At 39.7% G+C, this 18601-nt stretch overlaps 1 protein-coding gene across 1 annotated transcript in view; it reads left to right on the top strand.

Moving 5' to 3' along the window:
- CFAP54 (cilia and flagella associated protein 54) overlaps positions 1-18601 on the top strand; it is a 303572-nt gene that overhangs the window by 10364 nt on the left and 274607 nt on the right. Inside the window, exons 4-9 of the mRNA XM_036760711.1 lie at positions 20-163; positions 1278-1449; positions 3683-3741; positions 10648-10791; positions 12994-13107; positions 13223-13324. Coding sequence (XP_036616606.1) covers positions 20-163; positions 1278-1449; positions 3683-3741; positions 10648-10791; positions 12994-13107; positions 13223-13324 — 735 coding nt within the window. The remainder of the gene's footprint in view (positions 1-19; positions 164-1277; positions 1450-3682; positions 3742-10647; positions 10792-12993; positions 13108-13222; positions 13325-18601) is intronic.

Below are 18601 nucleotides of genomic sequence, written 5' to 3'. Positions count from 1 at the left end.
GGCCTTCTTCATATCGCAGCAATACAAGCTGGCCTTGTTACAATGCTACGGAAGGTATCTTAGCCAGTTCGACTGCACCATTGAGGAGACAGAAATGGATTTGTGTCAGTTCAGAAACTTCTATTTCCCCAGTGGCCTCAAAGACCCAAGTTCCAGCCTAACGGTAAGAGCCTGGGAGATGAACAAAATGGGAAATAGTGGGTTAGACAGACACTGTTTATTTTAACTTGAAAGCTGTGAGAGGTATTGTCATACTCTCCCTTTTGCTTTGCATCATGCTCGGCTTGCTACATGTAATTAGTTGGTTAAGCAGTGTTTTGAGTGTTATATAAACAAGTACTATTCATTAAACCTTTGTGAGTAATAGACCAGTAGGTTATTTATCCTAGAGATTAGTAAATACATCGGCTTCTTTTGAGTAAACGTGCCACTTAATGCCCATTGATCCACTGAATCTGATTCTGGGAAAGAAGTAAAATGTTCACTTTTGGAAGACACGAGTGCTCACGTTTCTCAGGTATTGCATGCTTCAATAATATGATTCCCTCAATGTGGGTGCTTTTTAGACTAATTAATGTGCAGCCATTTTCCTCTCTTTGCACCTGACACAGAAAGGAGCTGCTCAGAATTGAAATGTCATTCATCAGAAGAGACTGACAGGCCATCTCCAGGCTCATTTATCTCTTGTCTGCTTTCTGGAGATCTCTCCTATGGGTTGCTAAATTATGACCACAAAACAGCACACATTCGCCCACTAATTTAGAATTATTAAGAGCTTTAGATATTGCTTAGGTGGTTTTGTCACTATTTAATTCAGATGCTTCCTTTCTATGGCAATGATAATCCTCCCAAGGTCTGTAGAATGCGTTCTTGTGAGAGAGTTCTTAAAGAGTTTTATGGTTCCAGTTTCAAACATAAAGAAACAGGGGCCCTGATGGGTGAAATGTAGACAGTTTGTAAGTGTCGGAGCCAGGATTCAGATCCACATCTTAGCTCTGAGCTCCAGAGCTCTTGTACCAGACCACCCTGTCTCTCAGTGAGACCCTTCCCTTATATTTTATTTTGTGAATCCCATGAGAAAATGAGCCAATCTTGGCTAAATGTATGTTTTTGAAGAATATTCGTATGACAGATGATGCTGTATGTTAATCCCTGCAGGGATCCAAATAAATTGGCCCTGGGTTAGCTCTTACTGTAGAGAATATGGCTAAAGTAAGGGAACTGCTGACTGGTTTCCTCTTTGACTTTTTCTTTTGTCGTTGTTCTCTGTATTTTAGTTTCGTGCTTTGGAAGGGAAATGCATTTGCATGTATCAAATGGTCTGTGCCAGGGACCCCCATCTTCAGAATGAGATATCTCTAAGTCATTGCTTTAATATATTGTCTTCATTGCGACTCATCATGCAAGTGGCACTTCCCCAGGAGAAACTCTGCTGGATCGTCTACAACGGTATGGGAATGGCAGGGGAGCGAAGGATTTCAGCTTTGTGAACAAGACGCAAACTTTTAGGGAACCTGGTTGACCTTATTTCAAGCAAATTTACTAAATACGTGCATGATACTCTCCTAGAATGTTGGGTTTCATTATGACCTTTTGGGAAGCTAAGTGGTGCCATAGTGCCCAGAGTGCTGGGCATGGAGTCAGGAAGACTCATCTTCCTGGGTTTAAATTCAGCCTTAGACATTTACTAGCTGTGTGACCCTGGGCAAGTCACTTAACCCTGTTTGCCTCAGTTTCCTCATCAGTCAAATGAGCTGGAGGACAAAATGGCAAACCACTCCAGTACCTCTGCCAAGAAAACCCCAAATGGGGTCACAGAGAGTCAAACATAACTGAAAAGTAACTGACCAACAACAAACAACATTAATAGCTTTTGTCTGCTAGTGCCATTTTGTAGAGGCATCTTGGAAAATGGTTCCTCCCAAATGGTTATGTCGCAACAGGGGCACAGGGGGAATAAACCTTGCATCATAGCTGGGGAGCCAACAGGACATTTATTTATAATATAGCCCATTGTGTTCAAAGAGTTGCCTAAGGTAACTGTGTGGAAATGGGGAGGGCACAGGATGACCGTTGGTGGACTGGTTGACTCCAAATACCATCCCACTTTGACCCCCCCCCCCCATTTGGGCAGAGACCACCAGCTTTCTACCTTTACTTATTACTTAAAAAAAAGAGAATAAAAATTGAAAAAGACAAAAAAATAATTTTTTTTCCCTAGCTGGGTGCTGTGTGGGCATTTTTTTCATATGCCCAATGAATCTTAGCTCTTGAACTGTGACTGTTGATCTTCATCTTTAGAAGTGATAATAAACATAACGATGCTCAGCATTTGTGAAACACTTCAAGGTTTGCCTCATGTAATCCTCACGGCAGCCCTGGGAGGTCGGTGCTAGCATTAGTCTCATCTTGCAGATGACAAAACGGAGAGAGGTTAAATGACTTGCTCAGGGTCATACAGCTGTGAGTGTCTAAGGTAGAATGTGAACTCAGGTCTCCCTGACTCCAGATCCAGCACTCTATATAGCTGTCTGCAATTATAAACATTTTGGTGAGGGGAGGGGGGACGTTCTTTTGGCAAAATGTGATTCGGTATGAAAATCTCAAAAGAAGAAACCTCTAAATGCCAGTGCTTTCAGGTATATGGATATGAAAGGAGGCCAAGATTATTTTAGAGGTACCAGGTACTGGATCGTGCGTGCCTGTCTGTGGTCACTGCTGGTCTGTTTTCCAACCTTCCTTGACCGTTCCTTCCTCTTCCCCCAAACAGTTCTGGACATTCCAATCAAAATGAAGCTCTACATTATTTGGTTTGGTTTTCTAAGAGATTTCTTAGCCCTGGGCAATCCCTCTTAACTCTATGATTCCCAAGCTTTTTCACCTAATGCCCTCTATGCCACCTGCCCCCCCCGACAATAGTCTTTCTTTCTATCCCTGTCATTCGCAGCCCCCTTCCCCCCAAAACAGTCCATGTGCTAGTTCCTCATGCTTTCCAGGGCACTATTCTTAACAATATTAATTTCCTTATTTACTTGTATTCCACTGTTCAGATCAAATATTACTGTCACCTCACAGATAATGGCAGAGGCTTTCCAGTTTTTAAACAATATAGGTGAATATGTGAACCTTTTTGTGGGCATTGACAAAACCTCAGTTTACATAACTTATGTTCCTACTCAGTGTAGTTTTCAAGTCAAAATTGCCTGAAAAGTCAAGACTAAAAGATCATCATCACTATTGTCACTTTTAAAATTTGCACTGAAATTCCTTTGTTGAATATTTTTACTTGAGCATTTCTAGAAAATCAGAATGCCTAGAATAAGTTAAATCTCTCTAAAGTCATCAGTTTTCCAGGTCATTTATTGTGGAGGGATGTGGTAAATGTTTAACAACTGGCTCTCAGGAAAAAAAAATGCCTACGACACACTTTTCAGTTTCATCTGCCAGACTGACATTTTCTCATTTACTTTCTTGAGTCTAAATCATCAACAGACCAATAAATGAGGCCCTGATTTGGAATTTGCTGGTTTCTGAGGTGTCAATGTTCACACAGAAAATTTAACATCCAGCTCTCCAGAGCCAATTGAAGTAGGTTCCAACACAATTGAGGTTGAAAATTTCTAGTCTGTGATTGCTGTCATTTCATGGGAAAAGATGTTAACTTAATATTTTCTCTACCTAGGTACAATTCATATTTATACAATTTGCAGGAAGCTGATGATCATCGGGCTGTCTGCTAAGGTAGGAAATGAAGTATTGAAAGATTTATTCTAATCAGTTCCTTTTAAGACTTTGAGTTGTACATGATTAATATGGAAATATGTTAACATGATTGCATATGTATAACCTATATCGGATTGCTTGCAGTCTTGGTTGGGGGAGGAGAGGGAAGGAGGGAGAAAAGTTTGGAATTCAAAATCTTATAAAAAATAAATGTTGAAAACTATATCTACGTGTAAGTGGAAAAAATAAAATACTGTTTACAAAAAAAAACAGACTTTGAGTTGTACACAGCAAAGGAAATACCAAAAAAAGAGGAAAATTTGTTTAATTGTTTCCTAAGTTTGTCTTTAAGCTTAGATTTTGAAAATGTTTAGCTTTTAATTTAAAAATTTGTTACAAGTACGACAACAAACATTGACAGAGATAAGGACTAGGCCTGTGATTTCATTACTATAGAGGACTTCAGGTGAAGGAAACTCCCTCACCACAGCAGGTTGATGCCTAGTCTTAGACATAGTCTTTGAGTACTGAGAAGTTATTGTGACTTGCCCAAGGTCACAGAGCCAGGATGTGACAGTGGTGGGATTAGAATCCAGGACTCTGAGGGCAGCTCTCTATCCACTACACTATGCTCCTTCCCAAACCTCAACAAAATAATCAAACCTATAAAACAAGGGATAAAATCATACTTTAAACTCATAGCCACTAATAAGGCAGAAGCCAATGAATTATCAAAAATCAAAGAAGATGCTTTTCTTCCATATCCTCTTCCAGGCCCATCCAAAATTCTACATCCTTTGCTCTTTCTTCCTTACCCTGATTTTATTCTGTGCCACCTCATGTCTCTTTGCATATTTCCTTGTAGTCTTTGTACGTATAATTTTGATGATGGCGTCGTGATTTGCTATTACATTATATACCATGATTTTTTTTTTCAGCCATTCTGTGGTCATTGAAAATAGAGGTTTTTTTCAGTCTTTTACCATTGCAAAAGAACAGCTCTGAATATTGTTGGACTGATAGGTCCTTTATTCCTTTTATGATGACTTTGGAGGCAGAATTTATCAATGGGCATACTCCTTTGAAAGGTGTGTTCAATATGTAGCATATTGCCATTTTGGCAGGATTCAAATCCAGGCCTTCTGACCATTGGGCCTTCTTCTTCCGTCTCTGCTGCCAAGGTTATGCTAAATAATTGAAAATTATAAAAATTGTAATTCTTTAAAAAAAATCTCTTGTATCCCCAGCTCTTTCACCAAGTTTCATTGACATTCCTCACTACAAATAGGACTGATTTTTAAAAATATGTTTTTATTTATTTCATTAAACATTTCCCAATTATATGTAAAAATAATCAAGAACATTCATAGTTAAAAATTTTGAGTTCCTAATTCTGTCCCTCCCGCCACTCTCCCACTTTTTGAGAAGGGAAGTAATATGATATTGATTATACCTGTGAAGTCATGCAAAATGTATTTCCATGTTAGCCATGTTACAAAAGAAAACACACACATACACATACATATGTGCCCGTACACGCCAGAACAAGAAAAATAAAGAAAATTTAAAAGGTATTCAAGTAAAACTTGTTTGTGAATTTTCATGTTTCCTGTTGCCTGACCTGGATTGGATTAATGATCTAGACTGGTACAGTCAGTGCTGATAGATTCATTGTACCAATGACTCCCATCATCGAAAAGAAGAGGAGAGTTCTAAGACTCAGAGAAGGCCAATCTGGGGGCCGTAATGACACTACCACTACGTTCCAAAGCCAGTGGCAGTTCTAGGTTAAATTGTAGATATTATAATAATTACTCAAATAATCTAATAGAACAATGGTTTCTTCACTGTGACTTTCCCCTCCAAGTCTTAACCCATCTTCACCTGCCCAGTCTGCATGACTCTTATCCATGTCCACCCTAGAGGCCCCACCCAACATGCTTGAGTAGTTGTAAGGCCAGAAGAATGCCAGTGGAGCATATATGCTCTTGATTGCAGGCCTCGCTCCCACCCTGTGACCAGCCCTTCTCTTTTTCCCATACATGGCTTTGACATCCATTATTACACCCGTAATTCTTTTGTAATAGGACATTGTAATTTACTAAAGAGGACTCTCCCTCTTCTTTTATTTATCTTGACAATATAGAATCTGAGGTCACTGGATGTTCAGGGTACCTCTAAAGACTTTGTATTTGGGGTGCCCAGATGAATAGTGAATGGTAGAAACCAACAGTAGTAGCTCTAACGGCCTCTTGTGATTTTGCTTTTACTTTGGCAGTTTTGCCAGACCCAGGTCCCAGGAGCTAGAAAGAACCATGAGGCAGAGGTTCTCAGTTGGGGTCTGGGAACTTGTATTTTTAATATTTTGACTACTGCATTTCAATATAATTGGTTTTCTTTGTAATCCTATAAATTCTATTCTGTGCATTTAAAAAGTGTGATTCTGAGAAAGGGTTCCTAGGCTTCACCAACTGCCAAAGGGGGTCCAAGATACATGAAAGGTTAAGAATTCCTACTTGGAGGCCCTGGAATCCTACCCCTCTTTGTTTTTACAAATGAGGAAGTTGAGGCAGACTGGAATTAATTGACTTGCCCAGGACCACCCAGCTGGGAAGTGTCTGACTCAGAACCTTGGTCATTCTGATTCTGAGCCCAGCTGCTGGTTACATAGACGGCCACTCAGGCTCTGTTACCAAGTCTCTATCTTAGGGGTTCCAGGGAGTTTTAGTTTATAATGTCACTCCCCACCAGCAGACTTTACTGATGTGGCTTTCATCTTGTAGGAGTCATTGAAACTTGACTGTTGTTAAGTCACTGCAAGTGTTGATGGTATTTTTGTCGATAGGAGACACATTCTTCCCCTGCATCCATTGTCCTGACATCAGGATGCTGGCCAAGAAATGAGACTACATTCCCAGTGGGGCCATTTTTGAGTTGTTACTGGCACTTGCCACATGGCTGGACATTTTTTTTTCTTTTTTTGTCAGTGCTGTGCAAACCTGTTTCCTGAACATGTTGGCATTCAGAGCTCAGAAGTATTTAAAATTGTTTTAATCAAAACAACAAATCTCTCTGCATTTTTAAAGTTAATAGAATTTTTTAAAAGGACAATAGGCAAGGTAGCACAGGGACATTATCTAGGGCCTTTGGAATTCCAAAGTGCTTGTCACCGATGGTTCTTTAATCACTAATTAAAAGGGAGGGTGTGCACACCGTAAAGCTGGCCTTCAGACTCTTCCAGAGACTGCATTCAGTTCCAGATGATTTTCTAAAAAGAAATCTCATCTTGTTGCCCTTGGTGTAGCAATAAACCCTGCTCCCCAGAACCACCATGCCATGGCTCACTTTCTTAGCCAGGCCTGATCTGGCTGCCAAAGCCAGGAGGACGGTGATGTCTGTGCCAACATTTGACTATTAGCTTTTTGTTCGTAGTCACCCAGGGAGAATTTTAATTTAGCTTGAGTCATCTTAAAATAATTTGTTATTTGTAGTTTATGTAAATCATGCTTTGTCGCATATGTTTCTAGATCAGGGGTTTTTAACCTTTTATTTTTTCCATGTCACGGCTTCCCTGGTGGGAGGTGTGGTGAAGCTTTGCTCAGAAAAGTGTTTTAAAAAATGCATAAAATGAAATACTTAGAATTGAAAAGGAAATGAGTTAAGCTGGAATAGTTACCAAAATATTAAATAAAAAGTTCACAAACCCCAGACTTAAAAGATTAAATAAAATACTAAGTTTTAAATATTAAAATACTAAGTATTAAGTAAAAAGTACACAAACTCCAAATTTGAGATAGATATTATTTATTTATAAGAATTTGTTTACAATAGATAATATATTTTATATACAATATATAATATAATAAAATAATTTGTTTCTAATAAATAAAAGATAAATAAAATATTAAGGTTTAAATATTAAAATACTAAGTATTAAAAATATTCACACACCCCTATTCTGTATTCCTCTGACTGAGGAAGGCACAATGGGGCCCTCTCCTCCTTCTTCCCCACCCCAAAAGAAGCCAACAGGAGATTGCCAGGTTGTCGTGAGAAGGAAAGGCTTCTTTCAGACCAAGATGAATGCTTCCAATCAGCTCCTGATTCCCCTCTCCCTCCCCCTCCATTTGGTGGTTCTGGGTCAGAATGGAGTCAGTGGGTCTTTTCCAAGTTGTAAGTGTCTTTGGCTGTTCAGCCTGGCCCGGAGTCATATCCTAGGCTTGTAGATCCTGAGCTGGGGTCTATTTGTTGCTCCTTTATTCTCCAAGAGGACTAGTGGCATCCTGGGGTGACGTCTCGACTTTCCAGGGGATTGGGTTTAAGTGAGGCAGAGCTGTGCAACGTCATTAGCTTTTCTCCTCCAAGTCATTGGAGTTGGACGGCAAGACAAAAGTGTAGAGGACTGGCCGTGGCCCAGGATTTGATGGATGCCCTTGGCCTTTGTAAATTAAGGTCTGGAAGAGATCTCAGAGGTCATCTGGTCTGGTCCCTTCATTTTACAGAAAAGGAAACTGAGGCAGGGGGCGATTGCATGATTGCCTCAAGGTCACACATGTAAAGTAGCAGCATTTGATCTTGGGTCTTCCTAAAGTCAAAGACAGCTCCTCATCTACTACTCCATGTTTTCTCTCAGATTAGTCCTGTAGGTGCTCTGGGATTCAGGGTTCACTGAGAGCAGGCCAAGAACTTTTAATCTGAGCTCAGAATTTTCTTTGTTCACCCTAGAGCCACCACTATGGCTCCAGGGCCATCCCAGAACTGAAGTAGGTTCTGGGGGTGGAGAATCTGACTATGAGAGATGGCCCACATTTTATTTATTTCTGAAAGTTCTCTATCACTGAGCGTGCTGTGTTACGCCCAGTAGGAGCTTAAGAAACTTTTGCCGAATGAACAAAGTATGTGGTTTTTCACTCGCTAAATTTGACTTCATCTTAGCCCAAGCCCTTTCTTTCATGTCTATGCTCAAATACCAGTCGCACATCAGGGTGGGATAGGGTTGGAACAGGCTCATTTTCTTAATTACTTTTTTCTCATAACCCTTAATTCCTACAAAGATTTCAGAGACCAAGGTAGGCCTGACATTTGTACAGCTGGGAAAATCAAACGCAGTTAATTCAGTAGAGGAGGAAGGCAGCAAGCAAGAAAGACTCTCTGTCTCTCTCTCTGTCTCTCTGTCTCTATCTCTCTGGCCATCTCTCTGTCTCTATCTCTCTGGCTGTCTCTCTGTCTCTGTCTCTCTCTCTCTTTCTCTCCCTTCCCCTCCCCTTCCCTCCTTCCCTCCATTCTCCCTTCTCTCTCTCTCTCTTTAAAGTTTTCTTTGATAACAATAGTAAAGACAGAGTATCCAATTTCGTTTTTGGTTGTGGTATAAACAGTATATTCTAATGTTATATTTAAAAGTTATAATGGCAAGTAGTGGAGGCTTAATAATTTTTTTTTTGACTTCGACTTAGCTAAACTAAGACGTTAAAGGGAATTAGCACAAACAATTTGAAAATATTGGCTGATATTTTGATTGTGCAAAAACATCATAATTTGACAATTGATATAACCTTATTCTGGCTACCACTTTAAATTTAGAAAGCCTTTGTCATGTTTCTAGAGGATGTACATGGTATCGCAGTGACACCCTGTGGCTAGATTTGTTAATTGTGTGCTTACTTCATATATTTTTTTCTACACTATTTATTTTCCAGGCTCTCTTATGAATTTTCGGGGTAAAATACGAAGTTTCAAAGAGATTTAGTTTTTCTATGAAAAACCAGGAGGAATGCTAATATATGTATTTCCACTAGAAGTCAGATGCATTTTCTATTTTCCAGGAACAAAGGAAAATTCTTCCAACATTGGTCCTTATTCTTGGAAATGTCTTTTCACCTTTGAACCTGAAATGGGCACTTGTCGGGTTCTTCAGCACTGAAGCCCCAAATTAACAGTGAAAATAATGTAGATCACTGTCTAGATATTATTGTTATAATTAGAAACAATTCTTTTTTTAAAAAAATTAAATTTATCTATTTTTAGTTTTCAACATTTACTTTTATAAGATTTTGAGTTCTAAGTTTTTCCCCCTCCCTAAGATGGCATAGACACAATTCTTTTTTTTTGTTTGTTTTTTTTTTTTTTTGGGCAGGGCAATTGGGGTTAAGTGAGTTGCCCAAGGTCACACAGCTAGTACATGTGTCAAGCCTCTGAGCTGAAATTTGAACTCAGGTCCTCCTGACTCCAGGGCCAGTGCTCTACTCACTGCGCCACCTAGCTGCCTCCACAATTCTTAATATAGTTCTAGGAAGACTGGGGTTTTTTGGACAAAACAAAGCTTCCTTAAGTCTTAATATTGACCCTTTCCATGGTACTCTCTGTATTTTTTCTTCGCCCATCCAGCCTCAAAAAGTTCCTCTGTGACAGGGACAATACTGACAGCTACCATGTTGTTTTGATGGGCAGAATTAGAATGGAGATACAGTGGTATTATCAGTAAGGTCCTATACATGGGGGGAAGGGAGAAAGAGGGTAGAATAGGAACAGACAGATGATAATTATAGATTTTCTTAATGCATTTTTTTGTTATTTCAATATTTCACCTTTAGTAGGCATTGATCTATATTGAAGAATTGTAGTGTGAGCACACCAAATATTTAGAATCATTAGCACCCTTCAATAGAGCAGCAGTGTGATATAATAGATGGTGAGTTAGTCTGGGTCAAATCTTCCCTCTGCTACGCAGTTGCTGTGGGACCTTGGGCAAATCACTTAAACTACCCACACAAGGCTGAAAGACTACACATGCCATGACAGTGCTGATCTGTGTTGGTTTGGGGGAAGTGGGTTTCTTCACTGGGAATTCCGAAGTTTCAGGTTTGGACCATTTGAGTTTTGCTAAGTTTTGGCAAAACCAGTGAATCATTTATGTTTCTCCCACAGGCCTTGGAATTCTTGCTCTGGGCAAGTGTCTGTATGGAATCCTCTATACCCCTCTTAGCAGTTAGGTATCTGACTTGGAGAGCTACCCTGTACACCGCTGTTTCCCAGTGTTACTATGACTGCCAAGTTGGAGTTCAAGGAGAGGTAATTGGTTTTCCCATCGTAATCCCAATAAAACTAACTTTTAAAAGGGCAAGCACAACATGCTTGGGACTTATTTTTTTAATTTTTTGACATCATGTTTACTTCTATAGAAGTATGAGAGTCAAGAATGATTTTTAGGCCTTTATTTGGGTCAAACTGCCAGATCTCCTCATCTCACTCCCCTCTTGCTCTACTTACATCATCTCACTTGTTTTCCTTGTTCTCTATTTTGTCCCATCTCTTTGGATTCTGAGGACTTGGGTCTACATTCCTGCTCTGTCACTACCTGTGTGACTTTGGATGAGTCACATAACTTTTCTGAGCCCCAGGTTCTTCATCTATAAAATCATGGCATTGGACTAGATGGATGCTAAGGTCCTTCCAGCTTTAAATGATCTTTCTTTGTTTCTTTCTTTCAAATTCAGTACCTATTCTTGTGGCTTCCTTTCCTCCTTTGCTCTCTGTCTTCTCTCCATCCTGTTTTCTCGCCTTCCCTTATCTCCTCTGTCTTTTTGGTTCTAGACTTGAGTCAGAACTGCAGGATTTTTACATAAATTAATCAGTTACCGAGATTGCTGCTGTATTGCTTCCCTTATTTTTTGCCCATCTGAAAATAGAGGGGCTATCCATGGTAGAGCTCCATCTGGAGTCGAAGGAATGCATGGAATGACGATGGGGGACTTTTTAGCCCAGCCCACTTTGAGGGTAGCGCTCATGGGCAGTCTACAGCGAATGGAGATCCTTCTCTCCCCAACTGGATTAGGGCTCAAGATGACTCTGATGCTTTGGGGGATGGTGGTGGGGAGCTAAGTAGTAATCAAAATCGCCTAGTAGTGGGAAGTTCACTAGTCTTAGGGTTAGCAGGTCTGGATTTATATCTCAGCTTGGTCGCTGGCCAGCTATGTGACTTTGGGCAAATACTTTAATTCCCCTGAGCCTCAGTTTTCTCATCTGATAGTAACACTTGTTCTACCAACATGTCAGCTATGTTATGTTTTTTTTTATGTTGTTAAGAAATTTTTATGTTTATTTTTTGTTATTTTTATGTTTTTTAATGTCATTTTATGTTATTTTTGTGTTTTTGTTATTTATGTTTTTTAATGTTATTTTAGTTATTTTTGTGTTTTTGTTATTTTTAATGCTTTTTGTTATGTTATTTTTATATTATTTTAAATGTGCTTTTTAATGTTATTTTTATGTTTTTTTTTCCTTCCTATTATAAGCTCCAATTTTTAAGGGCTATTTTTATCCCAACATCTATCAGAGTGCCTTAGTTATAATAGTAGTTGTTTTTCACTCATTTCAGTCAAGTCCCACTCTTTATGACCCCATTTGGGGTTTCCTTGGCAAAGATACTGGAGTGGTTTGCCGTTTCCTTCTCCAGCTCAATTTACAGATGAGGAAACTGAGGCAAACAGGATAAAGTGACTTGCCCAGGGTCACACAGTTATTAAGTGTCTGAGGCCAGATTTGAACTCAGGGAGATGAGTCTTCCTGAATGTAGGCCTTGTGCTCTATCCACTGCACCCCCTAACTGTCCTGTCTTGTTTGTAGCAGCTACATGATAAATGTTTGTTGGATTGAATTAAATAGTCAAAGGAGCTAAGCCACCTCACAGTTAAGAGTACTTACTCCTGACTATAGTGCTTCCTTTTGGAAATTATAATTTTTTTCTGTACCTTTGTTAAATTTTTCATATGTATTAACTTCAGAACCTCGCATCTGCTTCATTGAGACTACTAAATGATTCGAAAGGCATTTGGGTGAATCCTCAATGAAACCTTTGCAAAAATTGCAAAAGGAGCTCTAAGATAACATTTGACTTCAGTTTATGAGACTATTAATTTTCCACTTTTTTTTAAAAGTTCTTTTTGGGAGTTATTGTCTCTGGAAGATCTCAAATAATGAGGAGCTGATCAATTTCACTGTAATGTAGATTGAGAATAAGGTTTCATTCTGAATTCTGATTTTTACTTAGGGAGTGCTTAGCAATGATAACATACTTGCCTACTTTTTATATTGAAAGAAAAGTTTGTTGATTTCTTCCAGGGAAGGAATAGCTCAGGTATATATTATTTTGAAAGTTCCCGATGTCAGAAAAGGAATAGAAGAATAAAATGTCGATTGCTGTGTTGAAAAATTTGTATTCACTGCTTTTCTATTATACATAACAATTAAACAAATTTTTTTAATCCATAATAGATATTTGCTCGGCGAGGTTTGGGAAAAATTGATGAATTAATGCAACTAGAAGTAATGAGCCTTACACCACCACAGGATGAAGCAAAAAGAAGCTTTCGAGAAGCTACCATAAAGGTATAAAAATGAGCGAAATCAGAGAAACATGCTTCCTTTTCCATTTGGTTATGTCTCTGAGTCATCACGGTATACTTTTGATGGTTGTTCTTAAATATCATCCTCCCTGAGGCAGATGGCAGTGATGATCTTCAAGAGAGCCGCCTTTGAACCTCGAAGAAAGACCAAGTCCTTCATAAGAACGAAACCAAGACTTAACTTACGGGAGGCGCAGAATGTAAGTCTGGCATTATGCAAATCTTCTTGGCAATGTAGGTAGAAGATAACTCTATGTTAAAAAGAAAAAATGCCTCCTAAGGCCTATGTGTGGAGTAGTTCTGTTCTTGATTCTTCTGTCAGTGGGAAGCTACAGAGAAGAGGTTTTTTTCCTTTTATTCTTATTGCCCCTTTCTTTTATCCTTATTAAATGGGGGCACTTCCCTACTGTGGGTGGTGGTGGTGGGCGGGGGGGAGGAGGGAGAAGGCTGAGAATGGCCATCCAGGCTTTAGATTTGAGGCACCAACTCAGCTTGGTTGGTCATTAAAGATTAGTTATGTATCATGGGTGATAGCGAGTCACAGGATTCTCAGCTGTGTATGGAGTAACCAAAACAGCAAGCTAGGAGATGATTTAATGATTTAAAATACTTCAGAAGATCCAGAGCCTTCCTGATGTGGGTACTGTCTCCAGTGGAGCATCTTCCATAATGCTCTATGGAACAGCCACCCAATGAACTGAGGCCCTCCCTTTATAATTCTTGACATTCTATGAGTAGCAATAGAACACACCAGCTCTCCATCTGTTATCCTTCACTTTGGTCACATTATTGGCCCACTGGATCTTACATTGGTCTGATGATATCTTTTATGCCTCTTCTGCCACATAATCCTTCTTTGGTAATATGCAATAGCCCAGTGGTTTCAGATAGAAAGGGAGGTGGTGGTGCTACTAAACCAGATCTCTGCAGGTCCCTGTTGACTTAGAAAATCACATATTGACATTATCTATGCTTTATTATATTTTTCTTTATTTTTAAAAAAATATTTCCCAATCGCATTTTAGTCTGGCTTGGGCTGTATCTGGGAGTGTTGCAGGCTTCACGTTTGATGTCTCTGCTGCAGCCCTCTCCAGTCATGTGTCTCCTTTGCCCTTTTGGTGACCTACAAGCTTAGTGTTTCAGTGACTTGTATTCTGTGAGGTGTAGCCATGTAGCTTCAGAATACTGTTATTTAAAGATGGACATTTGTTTTAGGCAGAAGCTTGGGAGTCATTAAAAACATTGTACAGATTCCCAGACACATTATAGTTTGTTCTTCTTTTCAGTTCTTGGCTCAGTTCATTGTCATCTGCAGGGCCTTTTCAAGATGTATGTACTCATGGACCAGCTCTATGGGCTGTCTATCCCATTGCATATCATAGTCTGAACAAGAGACATTTTTCATCCACTTTGCTTTTCCTGTGTGGATAGTTAAGTTAAACTCTTTTGAGTGTTTCTGGATCTCATTGATGAGGTCTGTAATGATCTGGGGATTAATGCAATCATCTGTAAATAGGAGCATCTGGAGGCCTCACCACCTATAGAGAATCCTTCTTTCGTTTGGATTGTGTGCTGGATGTCATCTGAGATGGTGGCAGACATGTTTGGGGAGCATCCATTTTCCATGTTATATCATTTTTTGGATATTTATTTAGTATGTAATTTTTCCCCAGTTACATGTAAGCAGCAATTTTTTTTAATTTAAATTTATTTATTTAACATATTTGGTTTTCAGCATTAATTTTCACAACAGTTTGAATTATAAATTTTCTCCCCATTTCTACCCTCCCCCCCACTCCAAGATGGCTTATATTCTGGTTGCCCTGTTCCCCAGTCAGCCCTCCCCTCTATCACCCCCCTCCCCTCCCATCCCCTTTTCCCTTCCTTTCTTGTAGGGCAAGATAAATTTCTACACCCCATTGCCTGTGTATCTTATTTTTTAGTTGCATGCAAAAACTTTTTTTGTTTTTGAACATCTGATTTTAAAACTTTGAGTTCCAAATTCTCTCCCCTCTTCCCTTCCCACCCACCCTCCCTAAGAAGTCAAGCAATTCAACCTAGGCCACACATGTATCATTATGTATAACCCTTCCACAATACTCATGTTGTGAAAGGCTAACTACATTTTGCTCCTTCCCAACCCATCCCGCTTTATTGAATTTTCTCCCTTGACCCTGTTCCCTTTCCAAAGTGTTTGTTTTGATTACCTCCACCCTCATCTGCCCTCCCCTCCATCATCCCCCCCCTTTTATTTTTTTTTATCTTCCTCCCTCTTCTTTCCTGTGGGGTAAGATACCCAACTGAGTATGTATGGTATTCCCCCTCAGGCCAAATCTGATGAGAGCAAGGTTCACTCATTCCCCCCTCACCTGCCCTCTCCCCTCCTCCCACAGAACTGCTTCCTCTTGCCACCTTTTTGCGAGATAATCCACCCCATTCTATCTCTCCCTATCTCCCTCTCTCAGTATGTTGCTCTCTCATCCCTTAATTTCATTTTATCTCTTTTAGATATCTTCCCTTCATCTTCAGCTCACCCTGTGTCTGCTCTCTCTTTTACATATATATATATATATATATATATATATATATATAAAAACACACACATATATATATATACACATACATACACATACATACATATACACATAGATATATACATACATACACATTCACTTATATATATACATAAACATATATATATATATATATATATATATATATATATATATATATATATATGCATATTCCCTTCAACTACCCTAATACTGAGGTCTCATGAATCATACACATCATCTTTCCATGTAGGAATGTAAACAAAACAGTTCAACTTTAGTAAGTCCCTTGCAATTTCCGTTTCTTGATTACCTTTTCATGCTTCTCTTGATTCTTGTGTTTGAAAGTCAAATTTTCTATTCAGTTCCGGTCTTTTCACTGAGAAAGCTTGAAAGTCCTCTATTTTATTGAAAGTCCATATTTTGCCTTGGAGCATGATACTCAGTTTTGCTGGGTAGGTGATTCTAGGTTTTAATCCTAGCTCCATTGACCTCCGGAATATCGCATTCCAAGCCCTTCGATCTCTTAATGTAGAAGCTGCCAGATCTTGGATTATTCTGATTGCATTTCCACAATACTCAAATTGTTTCTTTCTGGCTGCTTGCAGTATTTTCTCCTTGATCTGGGAGCTCTGGAATTTGGCGACAATATTCCTAGGAGATTTCTTTTTGGGATCTATTTGAGGAGGCAATCGATGGATTCTTTCAATTTCTATTTTGCCCTGTGGCTCTAGAATATCAGGGCAGTTCTCCTTGATAATTTATTGAAAGATGGTATCTAGGCTCTTTTTTTCATCATGGCTTTCAGGTAGTCCAATAATTTTTAAATTATCTCTCCTGGATCTATTTTCCAGGTCAGTGGTTTTTCCAATGAGATATTTCACATTGTCTTCCATTTTTTCATTCCTTTGGTTCTGTTTTATAATATCCTGATTTCTCATAAAGTCACTAGCTTCCACTTGCTCCAATCTAATTTTTAAATTAGTATTTTCTTCAGTGGTCTTTTGGACCTCCTTTTCCATTTGGCTAATTCTGCCTTTCAAGGCATTCTTCTCCTCATTGGCTTTTTGGAGCTCTTTTGCCATTTGAGTTATTCTGTTTTTTAAGGTGTTGTTTTCTTCAGTGTATTTTTCAGTATTTTTTTGAGTCTCCTTTAGCAAGTCATTGACTTGTTTTTCATGGTTTTCTCGCATCCTTCTCATTTCTCTTCCCAATTTTTCCTCTACTTCTCTAACTTGCTTTTCCAAATCCTTTTTGAGTTCTTCTATGACCTGGGGCCAGTTCATGTTTTTCTTGGAGGCTTTTGTTGTAGGCTCTGTGACTTTGTTGTCTTCTTTAGGCTGTATATTTTGATCTTCTTTGTCACCAAAGAAAGAATCCAAAGTCTGAGACTGAATCTGGGTGCGTTTTCGCTGCCTGGCCATATTCCCAACCAACTAACTTGACCCTTGAGTTTTTCAGTGGGGTATGACTGCTTGTAGACTAACGAGTTCTATGTTCCACATTTGGGGGGGGAGGTGCCAGCTCTGTCAGACCCGCACTACTCCTTCCCCAAGGAGTCCAGACTGGGCTTAGATCTTCAGCAGGCTGTTGCACTCCTGCTCTGATCCACCACTTAATTCCTCCCACCAGGTGGGCCTGGAGCTGGAAGTAACAACAGCTGTAGCTGCCCCACCTCAGCTGCCCCTGGGGCTGGAAGCCGAACAGTGAACTCTTCCCACTCCCGCAGCTTTTCCCACTAACCTTCTCTGCAGTCTTTGGTGTTTGTGGGTCGAGGGGTCTGGTAACTGCCGCAGCTCACTGAATCAGGGTGCTAGGGCCCCCTCCGCCCGGCTTCTGGTCTGGATGGTCCACGCCGCTCAGGCTGGGCTCTGCTCCACTCCGTTCCCAGCTCCCAGCTCCCAGCTCCCAGCTCCCAGCTCCCAGCTCCGTGTGGAATAGACCTCACCCAGAGACCATCCAGGCTGTCCTGGGCTGGAGCCCTGCTTCCCTCTGCTGTTCTGTGGGTTCTGCCATTCTAGAATTGGTTCAGAGCCATTTTTTATAGGTTTTTGGAGGGACTCGGTAACAGAGCTCACTGTAGTCCCTGCTTACCAGCCGCCATCTTGGCTCCGCCCCCAAGCAGCAATTTTTAACATTTGTTTTTAAAACTTTGAGTTCCAAATTCTCTTCCTTCCTCCTTCCCCGCCCCGCCTCATTGAGAAGGCAAGTGATTCCATATAGGTTATATATGTGTAGTCATACAAACCTATCCATAATCGTCATGTTGTGAAAGAAAACATAGATTAAAAAAAACTCAAGAAAAATAAAGAAAGTGAAAAAAAGAACAACACAAAAGTTGCTTCATTCTGTATTCAGACATCATCAGTTCTTTCTCTGGGGATGGATAGCATTTTTCATCCCGAGTCCTTCAGAGTTGTCATGGATTGTTTTATTGCTGAGAATAGCTAAGTTATTCACAGCTGATCATCCTACAATATTGCTGTTAAATTTGCGCACATTACATTTCACTTCGCTTCAACCCATGTAAGTGTTTCTGGGTTTTTCTGAGAGCATCCTGCTCATCATTTCTAATAGTACAATAGTATTCCATCACAGTTACACACCACAACTTATTCAGCCATTCCCCACTTGATGGGCATCCCCTCAATTCCCAATTCTTTACCCCTAGAAAAGAACTGCTGTAAATATTTTTTGTACATATAGGTCATTTTCCTTTTTGTTTTTTATCTCTTTTGGGATACAGACCTGGTAGTGGTATTGCTATATCAAAGACTATGCATGGTTTTGTATCCCTTTGGGCATAGTTCCAAATTGCTCTGTAGAATGGTTTAATCAGTTCACAACTCCAACAACAGTACATTAATGTCTCATTTCTCCCACATCCCCTTCAATGTTTGTCATCTACCTTTTCTGTCCTATTAA

The sequence above is a fragment of the Trichosurus vulpecula genome, chromosome 5, assembly GCF_011100635.1.
Source record: "Trichosurus vulpecula isolate mTriVul1 chromosome 5, mTriVul1.pri, whole genome shotgun sequence".
NCBI classification, from domain to species: domain Eukaryota; kingdom Metazoa; phylum Chordata; class Mammalia; order Diprotodontia; family Phalangeridae; genus Trichosurus; species Trichosurus vulpecula.
Note: the sequence above shows the minus strand (reverse complement) of the source record. Positions and strands in the feature narration are given on the sequence as shown.